This window comes from Octopus bimaculoides, chromosome 19, assembly GCF_046866305.1.
Source record: "Octopus bimaculoides isolate indiv1 chromosome 19, ASM4686630v1, whole genome shotgun sequence".
Taxonomy (NCBI): Eukaryota; Metazoa; Mollusca; class Cephalopoda; order Octopoda; family Octopodidae; genus Octopus; species Octopus bimaculoides.
Genome location: NC_142946.1, coordinates 36,065,664 through 36,090,663, shown reverse-complemented (window position 1 = coordinate 36,090,663; position 25,000 = coordinate 36,065,664). Strand labels below are relative to the sequence as shown.

Below are 25,000 nucleotides of genomic sequence, written 5' to 3'. Positions count from 1 at the left end.
GAGAATCTTATCTTTGAAAAGTAGAACTAGCATAAACATCTGTCACATGCATACCCCGGTGGATTTTCTCACTAGTTCTTCCAAATGTAAAATTACGTCCATTAAGCCAAAATTTATATGATAAATGAGTAACATCAATTCTTCTATTAATACTTTTCACTTTGTACATTTTCTGTTCGCTAGTGTCCTTGCATGAATCGATAAACTGTGGTCTTTACCTCCATGTCATAGAAAACTAATTTAGAGAGCATTACCTCTTGTTGTTTCTAATTACATACAGCAGATCTTCTGTTTCTTAAAGATTAATTTAATCCGTCTCTTAAAGACACCTGCAAACTTTTCTCTTTTTCCATATTATCTTTTTCGGTATAATTAATAGTTTCGTTTCCACCAACAGAATCTTATTTTTCTCAATTGGATTATTAAAGTTTTGGCAACAATTATGTATACTTTTTAAAATTTTGCTTGCTTAAAACATTTTTCCAAAACATTAAAACCATTTAAAATTATATATTCTCTGCTGGAAAAAATGATGACCACCACAATTTTGGGGTTCAACCCGACATACCACCAACGTAGTCAAGTTGACTGATAACATTCTAACCGACTGATTGGTACAGAAAACGAAATAATACGTAACAGTAATTCGTCGCAAATTCGGGTTAAATTTGATAGTTTGCAAGAAAAGTAACCTAATATACTGTTTTACTCTTTTACTTGTTTCAGTCATTTGACTGCGGCCATTCTGGAGCACTGCCTTTAGTCGAGCAAATCGCCCCCAGGACTTATTCTTTGTAAGCCTAGTACTTATTCTATCGGTTTCTTTTTGCCGAACCACTAAGTTACGGGGACGCAAACACACCAGCATCGGTTGTCAAGCGATGGTGGGGGGGGGACAAACACAGGCACACAAATACCTGTGTATATATATATATATATATATATATATATATATATATATATATATATATATATATATATATATATATATATATATATATAATACACGCTCACGTGGTCGCACCAGCTAATCCTGTCTCCTCTCATCACACACTACCAACTTTTGGATTCTACCTTCTTTCCTTCTGGATCTGGACTGTTTGATTCTGAACTTTATACCCTCCGGCTGCACCTCTCCTACCCACGGATTACACTGGACCCATCTTCTGATTGGAAATCGCTTCAATATACCACGACGTCTAAAAAACTTTTGAACTTTTCCACTTTTGTAAACCTCCTTTATCATCCTTTTTTACCTTACTTTCTCCGTATTCTTTCTGTTGAAGAGCGTAGCTCGAAACGTCAAAGACTTTCCGTATTCCCGAGCGTCATACTAATATATACTTTTGTTATTTACACCACCTGTCCTCGTCTGTTGTTATTTTTCGTACATTCTCCCATATATATATATACGACAGGCTTCTTTCAGTTTCCGTCTACCAAATCCACTCACAAGGCTTTGGTCGGCCCGAAGCTATAGTAGGAGTCACTTGCCCAAGATGCCACGCAGTGGGACTGAACCCGGAACCATGTGGTTGGTAAGCAAACTACTTACCACACAGCAACTCCTGCGCCCATGAATATCGTATCAAAAGATAATAACTAGGGCATTGCTGTTTACTCAAAGGTCCAGTGCCAGCTTCACCACGGTCTCAAGACAGCCCTGGAACCTGGTGCATGCGGTTTTTATGGTGTCCATGGGAAGATTTTCGAACACTTCCTTGACCTAGGCTATCAGCTCGGCTGATAGACAGGTTGATGTCATTTCAACTACCCACCCTGCCCGCATAGTAATCAATAGGATTACAATTGGAGGAATTACTGCAAAGGATTTTCCACAATCGCCAGTAGTTTTACATAGCCGTCCGAATTAGACCACAAGCGCTGTTCAAAGATGTTGGATGAATACCGAGTTGATGATGCAGTCTGAATGCAGGTTCTGTCCCTGACCCCCAAGTGTTCAACTAGTATTTATTTTATTGATTTCGACAGAATGAAATGCAAAGAGGGGCCCGGCAGCATTTGAGCTTTACTAAGCATTTTTGTCCGGCGTGCAATCGATTCTGGCACCTCAACACCTTACCACTACTACTACTACTACTACTACTACTACTACTACTACTACTACTACTACTAATAATAATAATAATAATAATAATAATAATAATAATAATAATAATAACAACAACAACAACAAGAAGAACAATGATGATGATGATGATGATTTCATTTATTCGCCACAAGTGCGAAGGATGAGGGAGATAATACAAAAACAGATATAGAGTGTGGGTTTTACAGATAATGAAATGATAAAAAAGGTAAGTATGCGCTGAAAAGGAAGGGACATTTACATAGTATACAAAGGTTTAAAAAACAAGGTGGCGGTGAGAGTGATAGCTATGTCACCCTCCTGATACAGGAGAACCTCTAGGGTTTATCGAGAGAACCCCACTATCCGAGATTTCCCTGAACACCAAGAGCAAGTTCATCTCTCTAATTCTTTCTCTCCGATTTACAAATCTACACTGAGAGGTACCGTCCACTCTTGTCAATTTCACGACTTTCACCCACTCACTCGAGGACAGTACTTCCCTCTCCACTCTGAATTTCCTTTCCAAGTAAAACTTGAACAACTCAATGAGAGCTCTACCAAGGAGGAATGGTTCTGTCCTAATGCCGTTCAACCTTGTCCACCAAACAACCTCTTTTGCCACAGCCTCCAGGCAAAAGAAAACTGTCTTGCCTGTTCGATTATAAGAAGGCGGCGGGGCAATCATCATTACAGCTAACAGACAGATCCGTCCTACGCGTGATATCAGCCTAGGTAGAAATGCCTTTTGTACCTTGTCTTATTTTCCTTATACATACAAACACGTGTGTTCCTTTTCAACCTTCTACATATATACACATATACATACATATATATATATATATATATATATATATATATATATATATATATATATATATATATACACTATAATAGCAGCCAAGTTCTTTACCATATGTGAGAAGTTTAATACAAACTATCAAGTTTAAAATCAATTGGGTACACTATACAAATATAAATGTATGAGGGTTTGCTATATTACTGTTTTAAATTCAGAAGTGGTACATCATACTTTACTTAATACAATTTATGGACAAATTTAAGGACGAATACATTATATATTACCTGGGTGCTAGGCTTTTAGACCCTTCACAAAAAAACTTGGAGCCCTACTAAAAGAATGAATAAACGTCTAATACCGCTACGCAGTCTGTTACAATATCATAATGAAATTGCGTTGTAATTAGTCATACGAGGCTCTGTTATGCAAAATAATCTATGAAACATTAGCATACGTATTGATCACCAGCTTGCACGCGACAAGCTAGGCGTCATTTTATATAACATTAATGAACATGGTGTTTTAATAAATGACGTTGTAATATATACCGTCTAGAATATCCGATACAAGTGGTGGGGAAGTAGAGAGAGTTCAACTGACTTAGTTAATAACGTTGTGTCATTTAAGAAATTGAATAATTATTTTAACTCCAAATGGCATCTCTCTCTCTCTCTCTCTCTCTCTCTCTCTCTCTCTCTCTCTCTCTCTCCCTCTCTCTCTCCCCCCTCTCTCTCTCTCTCTTTCTATGTTTTTCTCTCCCTTTTTTTATCGCAGAATTTCTTCTTTCTTATTCTCATCTGCGCAATGATATTTAATTGAACAACAATGATTGAATAAAATGATTAGACTTGAAATAGAAACAGTCCTAATTAACTACTTCCGTCCCCCACTTCATATTCAATGTTTCTCCTTTTCCCATTGATACATATACCGGCGACTTGCACCCCCTCTCCCAAACATTGCCAGCTCCGGAGAACATCGGTGAAAGCTGTTTTTATCTTGAGATTTCACCTCGGTCTTCAAATTTGTCTGTCATTGAAATTCATAGCTAAGTTAACTACATCTGGTTATCATGTGTTTCTGATGCATTACGTTAGGAGGATTCTGACAGTACTCTCCATCTAAACTATATTCTATCCATTCGGGTGGTATCCCAAAATTTCGTGATATCTTACAGATTGTTCTTGCTGTGCTTGAATCTTCTGAGATATTGTTGCCTCTTTTTTATTCCTCAACACTCAAACGTATATTCCTTCACTGCAGACTTGTTGAGCTTCTCTGAAAAGAGATTTTTGAAAATAAGCCTAGCCCTCTTACTCCAACTCTTTATAGAGGTGTAGCTCTTCCGTCACGACAAATAGTGTGATTTCGCCAATTTTTGATCTTACGGAGCCGATCTTTCTTCAAGCTACACCATGGTCAATTTCTTCCAAAAATGTAGACAGTACGAAAGAGAACATCCTTCAGGCAGGACTGGTACCGTGACTGAAAAATTGGCGTCGAGGGTATTTAGATTCGGTTCAAAGGCAGCTGGTACAAGAAGAAAAAAAACACCTTATTCGACTCTCTAATGACTCGGCTCGGCTCATTCGGTCTAATGAAACTGTACTTAAATAGATAACATAAAACAACAATGACAACACAAATTTAGTTACATTGTTATCATTGTCTAGAAAAATCTTCAAAAGCTATGGCCCTTTGAAGTCATCTGGTAATTTTACAGGCTATGTATGTATGTATGTATGTATGTATCTATGTATGTATGTTTCTATGTATGCATGTATGTATGTACGTATGTCTGCACGCGACTATTAAGGCACTTGAAGCAATTAGCAAAACAAAAAAAAATCGTTGTACAAACTATAAGGTGACACTCGCCTGCGAGCATGACCTAGCTTAGCAAGTAAAAGAACGCATATTTATGTATGTATGTATGTATGTATGTATGTATGTATGTATGTATGTATGTATGTTGTCTGTATGTCTGTCACTGTGTATTTGTCTGTCTCGTGTATCTGCCTGTCTCTCTCTTTCTCTCACTATATACATATACATAACTATATTCATACATACATACAAACACACACACACACGCATATATTATATGCTACATCCTCGAGCAGTTTTTATTAAAGGGTTTGTGTTTTGCACAAAAATAAACAGGGTTTTGAACACGAGGTTTGCAACATATATATTGTATTACACGTAAAACCATATCCTACAATTACACATACGCACACGCATACAGACAACTGAACATAGATACACACACACACGCACACACACACACACTCACAAACACTTTAATATACATTAAGTATATTTTATTTTTAATTCCAGGACATCGCTGTGATCGTAATATTAACGATTGTGCTTCGCATCCTTGTTTGAACGGAGCCATCTGCCATGACAGAGTTAATGGCTACCATTGTGCTTGCACCGATACTTTTGTTGGAACGAGATGCCAATTTGCAGGTGAGGAAATCAAATTGAAAATCATTAGTTGGAAATTATTTTCAAAATCGTATTGATTACAAAATAACATTCCCTTTAATGTTACACTATTTCTTGTGTATTTATTTAACCAATTATTGTTTATAATATTTATTTAACTTGTCCAAAGCATTTTCATAAACGTGCCCTAAACGTCTGTTTGTTTTTAAACTGTAATTTTGCCCTTGTTTCATAAATTCTGTGTAATCTCTATGTTATATTGCTGGCTAGAAAAAAACTGAAGATGTTTATCATATATGATACGTGAACTCCAGGAAATATGTTCTATGTAACTGGCATCACGTCGCTTACGACGACGAGGGTTTCAGTTAATCTGATCAACAAAACATCCTGCTAGTGAAATTAACGTGTAAATGGCTGAGCACTCCACAGGTACGCGTAATCTTCACATTGTTCTCAAGATGATTCAGCGTGGCACAGAATGTGACATGGCTGACCCTTTGAAATACAGGTTCTACTCATGTTTGCCAGCTGAATAGACAGGAGTAACGTGAAATAAAGTGTCTTGCTCAAGTACACAACGCGCCGCACAGAGTCGATCCCACAACTTAACGATCGTGAGCCAAATACGCTAACCACTAAGCCATGCGCCCTCACTAGTGTATCACATGATACACAAGAGAGGCAAAACCTTAAAATGATAAATATACTTCAAATACACCATTAGTTTTATCATATATGATATAAATACATCACACTAGTTTATATACAGGGGTTGGACAGCTCCTTAAAATTTCAAATTTATTTTAATATGGAGTAGGACCACCTTTGGCAGTAATTACAGCTTGAATTCTACGAGGAATGGACTTGTACAAAATTTGAATTGTTTCCAAAGGAATTTTTGTCCCTTCTTCAGATAAAACAGTCTCCAGTTCTTGTAGTGATGATGGTGGAGGATATCGACTCCTTACTTGTTTTTCTAAAATGCATCATAAATGTTTAACTTCACTTGAATGTTCCTCATGCCATTCAGTAACAACTTTAGCTGTGTGAATTGGTGCATTATCGTCCTGAAAGATTGCATTTCCCTCCAGAAACAGTTCCGCAACCATAGGATGAAATTGATCAGATAAAATGCTTAAATAGTCTTGACTATTTGGGCCGGCAAATTTCCAAGATATAGGCCCCTACCCCAGATCATCACAGATCCACCTCCATGTATACTTGGCTGGGGGTCAGAAATAAGGTAATGGATAACTCGTCCCAGAAAATAATATTCTTTCACTGCTCTAGGGACCAATTCTGTAGGTTTTTACTCCAGTTTAAACGCTTTGCAACGTTTGTTTTTGTAAGTAGTGGTTTTCTGATTATAGCCCTCCCGTAAAATCCGGCTTTGTGCAGCTCCCGTCAAACAGTTTCTGAGGAAACTGGGTTCTCGAGGTGGTTATTAAGTTCTGCAGTTACTTTGGGAGCTGTGCTTTTGTGGTCCATCTAACAATTGACGTAAGAGTCCCTATCTGAAAGTTTTGGTTTTCTTCCGGAGTTTTGTATCGACAAGGAGGTTTTTTTCCCTTTTTCTCAAAGGCTGTCATTACTTTCGAGACAGTACTTCTTCATGTACCAAACATTTCGGCTGTTTTCATTACGCTAGCACTTGCCATACGGCCACCAACAATTTGACATCTTTGAAAGTCCGATAGATCTGTCATTTTAATGAATTTTAATTACCTTTTTCTGATGATATCTGAAAAGAAACAGCAATTTTAGCAAAACATATTAAACAACACTAATAATAAATCAAAGAAACATAAAAATAAACAAGCTTTTGATGGTTTTATAGATATTTCAAAATGATGATGCTATGATGCTAGGTATTACCATTATTTTGTCCAACCTCTGTCTACTAAACTATTCAGAATTATGATGAAAATTTGAACTTCAGTTGCACAATACAATTGTGATGTCTTAGAAGTTTGACGAAATCATGGTTTAATATTGGGAACAGGCTCTAAATACATAATCAGTTTGCCTAACGGTCTCTAATTGATCAATGAATGAGTTGCTATTTCGGTACAAATGTAACAGCATTTATATATTAGACGTTCTTAAGGTGGTGAGCTGGAAGAATCGTGAGCACATGAGGCAAAATTCTTAGCGGTATTTCACTCATCTTAATGTTCTGGTTCAAATTCCGCCGAGGACGACTTTGCCATTCATCCTTTCGGAGTCGATAAAATTAGTACCTGTTGAGTACTGAGGTTCAAGTAATCGACTTAGCCCTCCTCTGAAATTGCTGGGCATGTGCCAAAATTTGATGTTCTTAAAATATTAACATATTTTTATTATTACAAAATCTTACAGTGTACTGCATAAGAATATATGGTAATAATAACTAAAAAAAAAAAAATACAAAAACAAAATAGTATAAAACATATGACACAGAACATAAAACAAAATTATTTGAATCAAAAAAAGCTTCACGTAAAGTCTTTCTAGAGAGAGTGTTACCCCAATAATCTGGTTGCATCTTCTAACAGTAATTTGCCATGCTGTATATATCATATCTTCTCTGGTATCTCTCGTTCATTGCTTCTATATCTCGATGAAAGCTGTACAGTTGTTCATTGCTGAAAGCACCTAGAAGGCAGTCTAAATATGTTTAGCAGTCATGAACCTTGAGGCTCATGCTAAAGTCGAGCTTATTAGAACTTGAGAGCATATTTTCTACTAATTTAGAGTACTTGTCTGTCTTATGACTGGTAAGAAAGTTTCGAGAACCTAAAACAAATGAAGCCCATGTACAGGACGTAGTGATATCCTTGATTCTATGAAAATGGGTCTTTTATAAGCTCTTTTATCTTGGCTCCATAAAATTACCTGTTTCCAGATCAAGAACGTAACCAAGCAGGTATAATCATCTTTTAATGTTTTTAGTCTAAAGTTTTGAATTGAAATAACCTTCATGATTGTTTTAACAGCATGTGAAATATTATTGGTTTTAGATTTTGGCACAAGGCCAACGATTTCGCAGGAGACTGATTACATCGTCCCCAGAGCTCAACTGGCACTTATTTTATCGATGCCGAGAGGATTAAAGGCATTGTAGGCCTCAGCAGAATTTGACTGAAATGTCGCTAAGAATGTTTCCCGACGCGGTACCGATTCTGCCTGCTCGCCGACCTCAAATAGCATGTGTTTTGCACAAAACATGGTTTTGAACACTATGTTAACAGCATATATATTGTAAAATTATTAGCATTTATATTGTTATTTTTGTATCGAAGTAGCAGAACATTGATCAAGCCGAGTTACTGACGAAGAATGAAGATATTCTGGAATCAACAACTTAAATATACTTAATAAAAATTCTAATTTCTAAGACGTCAAGATACAAGGGAAACTGGCGTTCCTAATGACGGTTCGGGAGTGGATACATTAGTCTTTACCGGAATGAGCTATCTCTTCAAAACTAAGTCAGTTATGGCAAATAATATTTTATAGGTGGAATCTTGACTCAAACATATTACAGAACGGGTCTAAGTCATCAAAATACGTATTGACCAGATTCATTACAATCAGATGCAATTATTAAAAAGAAACATAGTGGGATGATGCGGAAGAAACACTGCTAACTGTAATAGGCAAACACCAATATAATTTTTGAACGCAACAATTGAGATTGTTTAAAAACTCGTTTCAGTTATAAGTTGACAAGAAATCGTATCGCATTATGCTGTTTGTTGCACATCAGTGACTATGATATAGCATTGACCGTATGCACCATTGCTGTATATACCACTGACTGCTCTATACCACTCATTACTAAATGCCATTGACTCTGCTAAATGCCATTGTGGTTCTTAGTAACCTATGCTTAAGGTGTTCCAAATGCAATGGGATGCTCAAAAACAACGGCTCAGCGTTCAACACACACATACACGGGCGCCCGCTGTTTATTTCTGAATACCAGTGGTTCCCAAACTATGAGTCGCGACCCACTGATGGGTCGCGAACGGAATCCTAGTGGGTCACAAAAAGTTATAAAATTACGCATTAGCTTTGATTAACTGCTGTCTATCGCGATAGTTCAAGGCTCATGTTTTCAGTACCAGACTGGTTGTCTTATCAAGCATTAGGCTTTTTTCACGAACTTAACATTTTCTCAAGTAAGTTATTTTCTCAAGTTATTTATTCGTCCGTAATCGTAAAAAGGAAAAGTCTGTTTTTACCTATTTATAGAGAACTTTAACTGGGCGCAGTACAACACAGATCGAGCCGATAACGCTTACTCGCTTACTGCTTCGAGGTTTTGTATTAGAGTTAATACCTGCCCATAGGGTATGGAGACGTTGAAACAGCTGTAAAACGTTTTGTTTCACATTTAATATAACCCTAAACCTAACGCAGTAGAGTTAAGTGGGTCGCCATAAACTGGTGTCATAAATAGTGGATCGCGTCTCTAAAAAGTTTGGGAACCACTGCTGTATACCATCGAGTGTTGCATACCTTAGGCTGTTGAGCGCTATTTATTACAAAACACTAGTGATAGTCATATATTCAAGACCACCATACAACATTGACTTCTACATATCATTGATATCTGGTTATATATCGTTTTTATTGTCATAGTAATAAACATTTAATTTCATTTACCGTTTCAGGAAACATTCACAACACGAAAATATTTTAAATATCAATTTATGTGTTTTTAATAATTCCATTTTAATTATTCTTTTCATTGTCGCTTTTTTTTCTAAAACCAGCAGTCGACAGATATCAGCGCTAATAATATTTTTGATTATAAGAACCAGGCAGATGGAGGTGTTGTTGTTGTTGTTGTTGTTGTTGTTGTTGAGGATGATGATGATGACGATGATGATGATGATGATGAAGACGACGACGACGACGATGATGATGACAGTGATGAAGTTGAAAGTGTTGATGATGATCATCGTTATCCTCATCCTCATGTTATATTTATAAATACAGTAATAATTATTATTATATTAATATATGTATTACCATTAAATATTAATAATTATAATAATAATAATAATAATAATAATAATAATAATAATAATAATAATAATAATAATAATAATAATAATAATAATAATGATAATAAGAACAACAATAATATAAAAGTAAACATAATTATTTATTGCTTTCAATGTCTCAGCGGAGATACATGTTGGCCGATAAAATCGACATTTCACTTTACACCACATAATTTATTTCTCCCCTCTAAGCATTCATATTTTATTAGCCGTTACTATTATATATCCTTGTTATTTGTTATTATTTCCGATTCCAGCCATTGTAAATGGTCGTTTAGAATTATATATTCGTCTATTTACTATTCGTCTATTTACAATTTACCCTATCCGCTTATTTGCCTGTCTTCCTGTCAGCCCTGACGTTAGTATTGTAGGGTAGAGTTGATGAGGCCATCAAGCTATTGGAATATCTAGCTATAAGTGGCAAGTTCGAATTCGTTTCCTTTGCGTCAATTGCAGGGCAAAAGAACACTTAGTTCTGCGTTGCTCCGAGAATATATGGGGTGTTATATGAAAATATCAGCTCTGTTAGACAAACGGTTTATCCAGGAGGCGGTTTATAACTCATCAATAGTTTACGACGCGAAACATAAAGTTAGATAACTTATCATTAAATAACACTCAAAATAAGCAACAAGGATATCCAGAGGTAATGCAATCCGATCGTTTCATGCAACTTCATTTAATTGAACAATGTAATCATTACATCAATTTAAAATGCAGAGCAATCCTCAGCTGCACAAAGACAGAATTTAATTAAATTAGAACAGATGAACACATTAGTATGATAATACCAAAAAAATTCCAATAAGTTAAGGAGATAGACAAAGAACATAGTTGTTCTAATTTAATTAAATTCTATGTCTTTGTGCAGCTGATGATTGCTCTGCATTTTAAATTGATGTAATGATTACATTGTTCATTTAAATAGAGTTGCATGAAACGATTGTGTTGCATTACCTCTGGATATCCTTGTTGCTTATTTTGATTTTAGATAGATAGATAGATAGATAGATAGATAGATAGATAGATAGATCAAAACAGTTTGATTCAAATTCGTTGTTACTCTTGAGTTTCAGGCGTGATGCATTGAATTTGAATGATAGAAGTAGATTCTTATTACCATAAGGTAGGCTGCGATTTGCCGAGGAAGGTCACGCGGTGTCGTGGTTTGATGTTAGAAAATACCGCATCGAGAACAGGAAATTGACCACGTGGAGGACAGGAAATAGACCACGTGGCAATTAAAAAATCGGTCAGGTTGTTGAGGGGGCGGGAAATAAGTAGGAGTGGCATGTGTAAATATATAGCTCTATATATGGGTGAGTAGACGCGCTCATATCGTTTTGCATGCATGTATATATTGATGCGAGCGTGTGCATCTGTACATGTACTCAAGAGTACCAACGAATTTGAATTAAACTGTTTTGATCCATACATGTAACTCCCGATAAGTTGGTTGATTGCCTTTCTTTCGTTTATACACTCACTCGTTTATCAATCTATCTATCTATCTATCTATCTATCTATCTATCTATCTATCTATCTATCTATATATATATATATATATATATATATATATATATATATATATATATATGCATGTATATATATGTATGTCTTGTTGACGTCGTAATAATTTATGAACTTTCGGGGGAACGCGATATAACTCTCGCTGGTAGAAATAAAGTTTCTACAAGGGATTAAGGAATTCAAAGGATTTCTTTGATACAACGTTTGAATGCCTGTCACGATAAGCTCACCACTTTTTTCTATTCAGAAGGGTGTTTGATCGCCATATCTACATGATCAATATGGCGGCATTCTCAAAGCAGGAACGTCTTTGGGCATAAGTCTCTTGATAGGAATTAATCTGCGCTTAAAATGGAACCACATGTTAAACATTTTAACGTACAGTACAGTTAAGTGCAAATACCACGTTTAAAAATAATCCATGTTACAGCTTTAAGATTATATGACTGTTGTGTACATGTCACTTGAGGCAGCACACTTGAAAAGTGATAAACGACAAATTAGCAGTATTATATTATCTGTACAGGGAAGTAATATGTAAAGGGTAAAGACCTCCTTCGGTCATGTATGATCATGGGATTGCACTCAAAATTTACCCTGCAGGGAACAGGTCTGGGCAAGGTTATTTATCGAAGATCAGCAGTCACTCATGCATACCAGACTTCCCTCTCCATGCCACTGATATTATCCAAGGGAAATGCAAAGGCCAATACAGCTTGGCATCAGTGACGTTGCAACTCATTTCTATAGATGAAGCAACGTGAAATAACGTGTCTTGCTCAAGAACACAACAGCCCGGTCCGGGAATCGAACTCACTACCTCATGATTGTGAGTCCGACGCTCTAACCACTGAGCCATACTCTGAGTACTTGTAAACAGTATGTCCATTGTGTAAATTTGGTTATGCATGGTATCATTAGATTGGATTTTCTATTTGAATATTTAGCCTTCAAAACGTGAGCAGATAGATGACGATGAAAGGAATTATTGATGAAGTACTGTTCAAAGACGAGACTACTTGCTATGACCAGCGCTTTATTTGCAGTAGTACTTCATAACTGGTGTAGTACAAATAGGTATGAGTGGTATCAGTCTTTAATCTCTGTAGTGCAAATAGCATGAGGCAGCAGTGGCCACAGTTTAAGGTATGTCACAGAAATGGTACCATGCAACCATTTCAAATAGATGGTGTGAGACGTAATGAAAGTAACAGCCGTAGCGCGATGTAACCGGTTAAATTGGTAGGATGATGTAGTATAGTTTACGTATAAAGTAAGCTGCAGTGGTAGTACGATATGCACACGTTTCTTTATTAACTTTCTGCTGAAATCGCCACATTTGTCATTTAATGAAATAGTGATAGTGATACAAGGATAAATAGATACAAAGAAAAACAGACAAACAGACAGACATACACGCAGGCAGATAGGCAGACAGATATATATATATATATATATATATAGATAGATAGATAGACAGATAGATAGACAGATAGATAGACAGACAGATAGATAGATTGATAGATAGATAGATAGATAGAGACAAAGAAAGCGAACGAGAGGGGAATAGTGAGTGAGTGGGAAGCTTCAGCTCACATCTTTGATACAAAATATTTATCTCTATTGCCCACTAGGGGCTAAGCATAGAAGGGACAAACAAGGACAGACAAAAGGATTAAGTCAATTACATGGACACCAGTGTGTAACTGGTACTTATTTAATCGACCCCGAAAGGATGAAAGGCAAAGTCAGCCTCTGCGACATAATTATAGTTTCATAATAATCAATTTTTAATTATTGGTTGTTTTTCCAGTCAAGCGACGTATGCATTTGTTAATGTCATCATTTTATATCGTTTTTTCTTTCATTTCAGTCGACCTCTTTGCTCCACAACCAATGGAGAATCATCCGTATTCATTCAGAGACAGCACACGGGCCCACCACATTCACAGTATTTACATCCTCGGTGGAACGCTAGGAGGAGCTTTGGTATTTGTTCTTATCATCCTTGGAACATGCTACTGTCGCTTACACAGATCCTATTCAAAGATATGGCACCGAAGACCACGTTATAGGCGTCACAGAGAGTATGTATTTGTCTTTCTATTGAAATAGGCTGTCGGGCCAAAGAGTTATACACTGAAACGCGATTTCTTCAAATGTCATTTTTATATGGTAAATTCTGGAAATTTATTTCAGGGATGTAAGTCTAAATATTCCAAGACATGATGGTTTATGGCTGAAACCCCAAATTTCAGGTAACCTTTCAACTTTCCCTGAATCGAGACGCCAAAACATTGTGAGTAGCAGTCGCAACCTATTGTCATGAAAATCAAAATGTACGTTATGCGTATTAAAGTCAACTTAAACCGCATTCCTGGCATTAGTAATTTGGAAGCATCAGGTATGACCCGATTGTCAGCAGCGCAGAGAGAACAAGCTATCGGCCGATTGCAAGCAGGGCAGTGTGCCCTGGTTGTTGCGTAAGCTTACAATGTCCATGTCAGCATCATCTATCGCCTGCAACAACGATACAACACCACTAACAGCACTGCAGCCTGTGCTCGCAGAAGTCACCTCCTGTTGACCACGCCCAGGCAGAACCGCTTCATCCACCTGCAACACCTCCGTGATCGCTTCAGACCAGCCAGCGTGACAGCTCGCGAAACCATTGGCACTGGACAGCGACCCATCAGCGGCGACATGGTACGGCGTCGACTGGCTGCCAACAACCTGCATTGCCGTCGTCCTGCTCAAGGGCCTGTCCTCACTGCCCGCCACCGTCAAGCACAACCACAATGGGCTACACAGCACCGACATTGGCGACATCAATAATGGAGGTACTGCGTTTCCACTTCGGATGGCAGAGTGAAGATGTGGCGTGGGAGGGGGTGAACGCTACAGAGACGCCTGTGTCATGGAGACAGATGCGTGGGGTAGCCAAAGCATCATAGTTTGGGGTGCTATAGGCCTGAATCACAGAACTAGGCCCCCATGTGTTCTAAAATGCTGGTGCAAGCAGAGGGAATGGCATCACAATGCATCGCTACGGTGACCAGATTTTAAGACCTCATATCGTGCCCTTCACGCATAACCATAGCCACGTGTTCCAGCAAGGCAATGCTCCCTCCCACACGGCCAGGGTCACCATGGACTTCCTGCGTCAGCACAACATCAGAGCCATGCCGTGGCCGACTCTCAGCCCGTATTTGGATCTAATTGAACACCTGTGGGATGAAACCCAGAGACGGCTGAACTGGGTGGTCCCAAGACCGACAACTCGTGTGGAACTGGAGGTAGTTTTCTCAGGGTGTGGGCTTTTGTGAACCGCCTCATGAACTTCATGTACCGACAGTGTATGTCCATTTTGAACAGCCTGGAAGGGCGTACACGGTATTGAACATGTCACGCCCTATCTCGATGTGCTGAATCCACCCACAACCAGAAAACATGACTGACCCATAGCGTGTAGTCAAAGAGCATCCAAGAAATTGACTTTATCAAATTTATCAAAATTTATCTCTGACATTGGAATTAAAACATATTTCACAGTCACGCACGTCTCGCGTTTCTTTTGCGGTTCAGTGTATTTTGTGACTTTAAAACAAGTATCCACTTGTAAACGTAATTCGACAACTTGGATAATGCAAAGCTGAACTCTTCGGCATCAGCCAGTCATTTTTATTACGTCCATATCACAGTGTTTCCAAGGCGCGAACGTCTAAAAGATATAAAATCTCAAACAAACCAATGGACAATCGGTCTAACTCAAATCCGTATCACCATTACATGCAAAGATCTCGAATACAAATGGACAAGACCTTCTTGTAATGTATTACTTTTGTCGTTTTCGCTTAGTTCTAGATCAGACTTGATTGAGAATCACATCTTTACCATAATCACCTTTGCTTCCTTCTGATATCCATGGTTGATGAAATAAGTACAAGTAATTCTCGTCTTAGATTCACTGAATTAAACTAGTTCCTCTCAAATGCATTTATGCTAAAAAGAAGTAATATATTATCTTTACCACTGCTTTAGATGAAGTGAGAACAGTTAATTCTTCATTCCTAAAATTTGGTAATATATCTTTAATGAAAAGGAACTGGTACCGAATGTATCTGAAGAAAACAATAGAGCACGGTTCAAATTCCAGTCGAGAGAGATATATCTTATTTAGTCAGGGAGACACTTGAGGACAAGCTAAATATCACGCCTTATTTAAATTCCTTTAGAGGAATCGAATTTAAATAACTCTATAAAAATTACCGTAAACAGGTAGTAAACTCCGGTTGAGCAGAGTCGGAATTCGAGATATGATCTACTCTTGAGATTAATTCACTTGTTACTATTATACACACACACGCGCGCACGGACACACGCACGCACACACACACACTCTCTACGCGTGCGCGTTCGACGCACACACAAGCGTACACACACACACACACACACACACACACACCACACCACAAACAGAGTATAATTACTAATCCTTAAGTTAAAGAAACTCCTTCATGTCAGGTACATGTAAGGTTTGTTAGCATCCAAAGAAAGTAATATGAATTAGAAATGAATATTTCAAATTTTGGCACGAGGCCCGCAGTATTTGTAGCTGGGATAGGACGATTGCATCGACTTCAGTACTTAACAGCTACTTATTTTCCCGAGCCTCAGAAGAGGAAAAGCTTTATCTGCTTCCTATATTTTTGCCGAGAAATTAAATATATGTCTATTAAACGTACTACTTCGGCATAGCTATATATTTATAACGGTTCTGTGCTGGTACTCCTTACTCCTTCCCCCCTCGCTCTCTCTCTCTCTCTCTCTCTCTCTCTCTCTCTCTCTCTCTCTCTCTCTCCCTATATGCACGCATGCGCGTTGTGTGTGAGACTGTGTTTTGTGTATGTATCTATGTACAATACATACATACACACACATATATATATATATATATATATCCTTATACGCACACTCGCGTGCACACACATATACACACACATATATATCGATATATAGTTAGTTTATAGCTGTATGTGTGTATACACCTATACGTATATACATATAGAAGAGTAAACATGCAAACACATGCACATCAGTGATGCCTGCAAGCGCCTAAACAAGCGCATGCCATGTTAAAAATCGAAACAATGTATGCATAGAATGTTATATATCATATTATGCGCCTGCACTTTTCCCATCTCTCTTTCATAAAAAAGGAAAAAATTATATATAGAACCTGATGCCATGCATGCAATCATGTTATATCTCATGCATACTTTGCATGCATTTTATTCCTGCAGAAATATTATACATTCATGCAGACGGATATGCGTGTACTTCTCCCTGTGTGTGTATCTATGTATGTATATGCATGCACATATATGTGCGCATGCATATATGTATGTATATATATATATATATACGTATGCATTGTTACACACATACAGACATATGTATATATATACACACACACACACACACACACACACACACACACACACACACACACACACACACACACACACATATATATATATATATATATATATATATATAACCGAAAACACAATTGGCGTTTAAAATCTACGACAGCTGCTTCGTTAGAATTTTACTGATGTATTCATAGATTACATCATAACATATCGCTCATCATCTTGTACTAAAATTTTGGGCATGTAATATTTCAAACATGTGAGAATTCATACATCAACCCAGATTAATCAAACGTCATTGGATTAGTGTTTCTTTATAAAGGAACATATTAATTGGTAGAAATATTAGCAGGTGTGGCTTGAAAGGGCATGTAAGGAGTAGTGATGAAACGACCATAGTATTTAAATTCACTTATGTAAATTAGTTCATAGCTAATTTTGACGCTGAATACATACAAGAATCATAGATATGTTGTAGCGTTGGTTTGACATAAAATACCCTTTTCTACTGTAGGTACAAAGCCCAAAACCTTTTGGGGGAGGGGGCCAATCGATTAGTTCGACCCCACTATGCAACTGGTACTTAATTTATCGACTCTGAAAGGATGAAAGGCAAAGTCGACTTCAGCTATAAATAATATTTGAATGAGCCGTGTATACTTAAATACGTTATAAAATATGGTTAATCAGAAGCCACAAAGTGATAGATAAGTAGTAAGTATTCGAACCATATTAGATAACAGGTTTAAAGTATGAAAAGGCCTTCCTAATGCAAGGCAATTATTTTTACTCTAGGTTCACTAGATTTGTTAAAGGTATTATTTGAACATTTAAGTATTTCCCATAACTAAGCGCATTAAATATCACCAGAACCAAGGGTAATGAATATATTATTATGCTCCAAGTAATTTGGAATCTAATTTTTCTCTTTCTTCTTTTTTTTTTTGATTCCCCATATTTTCCGTGAGTGATGTAATCTTAGCCTTATTGCGTTTATTAAAAGTATAAAAATGAGTATGCATGTTTTGGTTAAAATAACGAGAAGTTGAACCGATATAGGAAAAGGTAGTTAGATTAGTTATTACATGACATCTTTAGACAATATTTTTAGTGGTGCATAAATTGTTGAAAGGTCATAAAAGTTTGTTTGAACGATTACATTATTTAGGAGACTTATGAACATTAATACTTTCAGTGTTATTAAGTGACTGCAGAGAGTGATAATTATTGTTAGAACTAGTAGAGTTACTCTTATTATTCAGTGTGAATCAACAGGGCCGTTATTATTAGTTAAAACACTACAGTTGCACAGGCGATATTTAATACAGCTACCTGAATTATTAATTGCTACATAATCATCATTTATATTAAAATCGTAGCGGGTGGATGTTATCGGAGTTCATTTCACGATTATCATATATGTGTGTGTATATATGTCACTTTTAATTTTATCTCAGTATTTTCTATAGAAATCAGAAGCAGCATTGCTAGTTACGATGTTTCGTATATGTAAAATATACGTCTATGTAAACAATGTGATCTAAGATAAAAAAAGGTAATGGGTGTGTATGCATATTTCAAGAGTTATTGCTCTTTCATCATCACCAAATTTTGACATATGTATTGTTGGCTTCCAGTTCTATAGAAAATCAATTGAAATAAACGTGAAAGTGCGAATATCGCACTACTAACACAAAAGTAAGACACAATATTGATTTGTAAAATATCAATATATTCGGAAGAATATTATGGTTGCAAAACGAAATACTGTGTCCTTGCCAGCAATTAATCTGTATGTACCAGTTGCCAAGGATGGTCTTTAATATGTAAATTAGTCTATCCAAATGTGTTACACCGCTAAGCTTACTTATTATTTAAGCAACGCATTCAATTGATAGTTTGGATGTAGTGGTGATGAAAGAGCAATAACTTTTGAATTATACATATACAACCATTACCTATGCTTTTTATCTTCTATTTTTTACGTAGACGTATTCATTGAGGAGACGTCGTCACTTTCAGTGTTGGCTCTGAATTTTATTGAATGTTTATCGAGGCAAACTTAAAAGCGAGAATATCGCACTGCTAACACAAAAGAAAGCCTCAATATGTGTAGTAAACCCTTAATGTGTGCAAGTGTGTATGTGTGCATGTATGTGCGTGCATGTGTCTGTGTGCATGTAGTGTGTGTGTGCATATTATGGAAGATACAAGAAGTCATTTTAGCTTGAAAAAGCTTCAATATAAGCTAAATACATTTTTTTTCGACCCTTGAAGTGCGGAAGAATGTGTGAGTCTGCTGGCAAATATGCAAATGAGTTCATCCATCCAGGACAGTAATAGCCTAATTTGTGACTACTCAATATAATTGCTGATTAAATCTTTCCAATGTTATTCATTATAACCGAAACTTAAGGCAGCGAGATGGTAGAGTCTTTATCATCCTGAGCAAAATGATGAGCAGCATTTCGTCTGTCTTCGTGCTCCGGGTTCAAATTACGCTGAGGTCGAATTAACCTTTCATCATTTCGAGAAATGTTAAAATAAGTACCACTCGGGCGCTCGGATGGATGTATTCGACTTATCCCGTCCACCGAAGTTGCAGGCCTTGTGCTAAAATCTGAAGCTAATAATTACAGCTGCAATCTTCTGTGTGAAACTTTTAATCGTACAATGCTTTTTTCATAAATAACTGTTATCGGTTTACTGGTCCCTTTTTCCTGTTGTTGGCGGTGGCGTTGTTATTTGCAGTCGTGTTATTGCTGTTGGTGCCATAGTTGTTGATACAGCTATTATTGGTGGTTGTGTTGATGATATCGTTGTTGTTGGTGGTGTTATTGTTGCTGGTTTTGCTGTTAGTGTTCATATTATTCATGTCCGTTATCAGTAAATCAAAAGCAAATACGTACATGTTACTTCTTCCTTCCTTCCTTCCATAATTTCTTCGTTTCCCTCACTTATATTTTTGATCCGTCTGTGTATTATCATCCAGTCCACGAGTCTTTCTCCTTATCCCTCGCACACAGTCACGCACCCGAATACACACACGCACGCGGACATACACATAAAACCACACACGCATTCGCATACATGTTGGAAGGTGTACAAATCGTAATGATATTTGCTCAACAATCGACGAGGGGTAGATGTCGGCGCTAATTTTGTCCTATGTTTATTTTTTTATCATATACATGTTTATATGTGTGCGTGTATAATGACTAGGATAGAAAAAATTAGGCGCGTAAAAGAAGGAAAAAGAATGTCATCGACACTTCAAATTTTATGACTGTATTTCATATTTCCCGTTTTCGAACGAAATATAAGGATTGAAGCAGGAAATCATTAAGAAGAATATTCAAATAAGGAGAATATACAGTGAGCATTTGATTGGATGCATTTGGTTGCGTGAAAAGAAAAAAGGTCGTGTAAAAATATGTTTGATTGGATGCATATGAAATGATAATTCCAGCTAACTAACCAAAATGAATAAACAGGAAATAAATAAATGATAGTAAAATAGAATAATAATATTTACAGATATCTTAGATCATTCACAAAGCTCCATTGACGTTCAAAGAATAGAAAATATTAAAGAAAGGAACGTGGTGACTAAAAGTAAAAGAATAATAAAGTAAATTGTAAAAAATATGCTTAAAATTCAAAATGCGTTCAGAACTTGCTTTTCATTCTCAAAGACATATATAATAAATAGTCTGAAATGCGACAAACAGAAGATTTCTAAAGAACGCGAAAAAACGAAAACGAACTTGAAAATATATTATGTAATAATGTCACAAAACTTATCGTCACAAATTTTCTATGGCAGATGTGTTTGTTGAAAAGTACTTAGTAGATGCTTCAGTTTAGGCAAACAATATCATTTCTTGAATTCAAGGTTTTCCCCATTCTGTGGTAAAACTAAAATCTTTTCTATTAAGTAAAGATAACAAGTATGCTTATTTCTTTTCTTATCGTAACTAAGTTCAAGAACAATAATAGTCTTCGTTACGCGAAAGTCAGTGTCAAAAATTTCCTTCACTCTTCAAAATTAACTTGAAAGACCAGTCGAGAATTTGCTATTAACAAATATCTGAGTGGTCAGTATCTCGTCTTGAAATTCATTTGTTATCATTCTGACGTAGACATTTGATTGAGATATCTTGTTCAATTCTAGCATGAAAACGCAGTTCCCATTAAAAGAGCAGTTATACTCAAATCCAGCCAAATACTTCCTTTTTTGTTTATATTTATGAATATTCTTATAAAGTATTTCCTTGTTTCATTCCTCAAATTAAATTTGGAGCGCTAGAAGTGACTGATGCATCAGTCTGCCGACCGGCGTTGTCCTGTTGTGTCATACTGTCACGTGGTGCGTTTTGTTTTGCACTGCTTCTCTCCTGCTTCTCTCGATTTTTGCGATGGCTGAAACGAAGGAACAGCGGGCTTCCGTGAAATTTCGTTTTCCGCTGGCGAAAACGGCGGCCGAAACAGTTGTTAGGCTTCAAACAGCTTACAAGGCCGCTGTCATCAGCAAAACATGATTATGGAGTGGTTTTCACGCTTTAGGAATGGTCACTTATTGCTTGAGGACCAATTTCGTTGAGGGTGAGTGTCGACCTCTCGAACGAATGAAAACATCATGAAAATTCATGAACTTATCTTTGAGGAACATTACCAAAAAATTGACAAACTTACTGATATGACTGGTGTGTCCTGGATCTCCTGCCAATGAATTTTGAGCGAGAAATTACGAATGAAAAGAGTTGTATCAAAATGTATGCCTCGCTTGATCACGGAACATAAAAAACAGTGACGACTGAATAAATGTCGTGAACTGAAAGAAAATTTGGAAGTTAATCCGAACCTTTTTTCTGAAGGTCACCACTGGTGATGAAAGGTGGTGCTACGGAACTTGTAGGTGTGGAAGAGATGAAGAAGAGAAGAAAAAAAAAACGACGGGAGCATTAAAAGGTATCACTTCGCAAGAGTTATAGCACTGCTTCAAATAGGGGAAAACACGTCTGGACTGATGCATTGCTTCAAATGGAGAAGACGTTGAAGGCGATGAAAGGGTAATCATGTAAAACTAAGTGAATAAAATAATATTGCAAGATTCCAGTTTCTTTGGGGTAGGCCTTTGTACATATATATATATATATATTGGAAGGTTTGGAGGTGATGTACAGGAATTATATATTGGAAAAAGTAATAAGGTACTCAGAGATCTCTGGATGGTTGTACATTTACAGATTTTTATTAATATGTCACATGTTTTATATATATATATATATATATATAAAGTAGTTGTATACTGCCAACTTAACCTGACAGTCCCAATAAGGGAATACACTACTGCTGTTTAGCCCTAGGAAGCCAGACCGCTTCCTATTAGGCCTTATCCTTACGAAGCTTAGACAGATTTCTTCAGCTAGCCGGTCATGCTACTTCAGGCTGATGACGAGCAAATACTCAGAAACATGTCCCTGTATGCTGGCTGGGCTGGCTGGAGGAGTTTGTCTCCCCTTCGTAAAGATAAGGGCACAGAAAGTGTGTCAAGGCCTAATAGGAAGCGGTCTGGCTTCCTAGGGCTAAACAGCAGTAGTATATTCCCTTATTGGGACTGTCACGTTAAGTTGGCAGTATACAACTACTTTATCGCATCACTACTGCTTAAGTCTCACTGAGAGATTTAGAAATGCGTGTGTGTATGTATATATGTATGTATATCTATATGCATCTCTATATGAACTCTCTATCTTATGTGTGTGTGTGTGGTGTCCGTGCGTGCATGCGTGCGTGCATGTGTGTGTGTATGTGTGTGTGTGTCTTTATTCTGTGAATTTTGACACGAAAATGTTACTGTGGATCGGAAACGTCTGTTGTTAATGTGTTTGCGGTTACAGCACATTGGTTATTGCATGATGGCTATTATTTAGTAGCTGACATAGAGTAGTTATTGTGCGATGAATAGTAGTAACGATCTGATAGATATATATAGGGATGATTATGACGATGGTGACTTTTTCAAACTCAATGCAGCTCTTGTAGAGACATCTGATGAGAATCTTTCCAGTTGTGTCCAACCTTTCTTTCATTCGAACATCGTATGTATGTCTACAACTACTTTATCTAATGACTACTTTCCTCATTTTTGAAGTGATTTATTTGTTACTTTCAGCTCGTCGAGCAACCACGTAGGGGTTCTCGTTTTTCTGGATGTATATTTGTGATGCTAATGAGTTGTGCTTTGGCATTACGTTATGGCGTTGATAAAGATCTTTTTTCTATAGATACTGTAGTTACAGTGGGCATTGCGTATCAGCGACCTATGGTTACGACCATATTGTGTTAGATATTTTGCAGTGGTTATTATAAAATTGTTATTTAAATTTTTTAACTACAGTATGGCGTTATTCTTCACTTATTCCGCGCTATTTATGTTTAGTTAATTTATGGATGTTATTGCATGTTATTTCTATTCTCTTGTTTCAAAGATAGCTTGCTGTGTGTTAGATATATTCTGGTAAATAGTACGTTGTAGTTATTCTTAATTTTGCATCTTCTGAGCCTATATAGGCGGAGGCATGGCCATGCGGTTAAAAGGCTCGCGTTACAAGGCTCGCGTTACAACACATTGGTTTTCGGTTTAGTCCCATTGCACGTCATCATGGGCTAATGTCTGCTATTATAGCCTTGTGTGTAAATTGGTGGACGAAATCTGTATGGAAGCCTGTCGTGTATATATATATATATATATATATATATATATATATATATATATATATATATATATATATATATATATATAAATTTAATGAATGGAGTAAAACGCATGTTTTAACTACATATATATATATATTTTAACTGCATATATATTTTTTTAACTGCATATATATATATATATATATATATATATATATATATATATATATATATATATATAATCTTTTTACTTATTTCAGTCATTTGACTGCCGCCATATTGGAGCACCACCTTTAGTCGAACAAATCGACCCCAAGACTTATTCTTCATAAGCCTAGTACCTATTGTATCGATCTCTTTCTGCAGCACTGTAAAGTTACGGGGACGTAAAGACACCAGCATAGTTTGTGAAGTGATGGTGGTGGTGTGGTACAAATGCGTACAAAGGCTGGCCCTTTGAAATACAGGTACAACAGGAACAGGAAGAAAGAGTGGAGAAAATTGTGGTGGAAGAGTACAGCAGGAACCCTAACCCTAACCCATGCCGGAGCCTTGTGGAGCTTTAGGTGTTTTCGCTCAATAAGCACTCATAAAGCTAAAATTTATCTTGGAGAATAACTACTTCGTCTTCAAAGTTGAATCTACCTAGCGGTAAGAAACGCAGATGAGGGTAGCAAAATCAAACCCTCTCATTCACCAAATATCAGATGTCAAAGGAGGTTTAAATTAGCGAAAGCGTAGCAAGGCTAACGACGGTGCCCCAACATGGCCAGAGCTATAGAACTGAAACAAGTAACAGAGTAGAAGAGTAAAGGAACAAAAGAGTAAAGAGGAAACAACTGTCTACTCAGCAATGAAGCCGAAGAAGCATTCACGATCATCACCACCATCATTATTATGAAGTGGTGAGTGTAAGATTGTAGAATAT

At 36.8% G+C, this 25,000-nt stretch overlaps 1 protein-coding gene across 1 annotated transcript in view; it reads left to right on the top strand.

The window, feature by feature from the left end:
- The window catches only part of LOC106876634 (uncharacterized), an 895,860-nt gene that overhangs the window by 865,933 nt on the left and 4,927 nt on the right, over window positions 1-25,000 (top strand). The window contains exons 9-10 of the mRNA XM_089337493.1: window positions 5,232-5,366; window positions 13,809-14,022. Coding sequence (XP_089193619.1) covers window positions 5,232-5,366; window positions 13,809-14,022 — 349 coding nt within the window. The remainder of the gene's footprint in view (window positions 1-5,231; window positions 5,367-13,808; window positions 14,023-25,000) is intronic.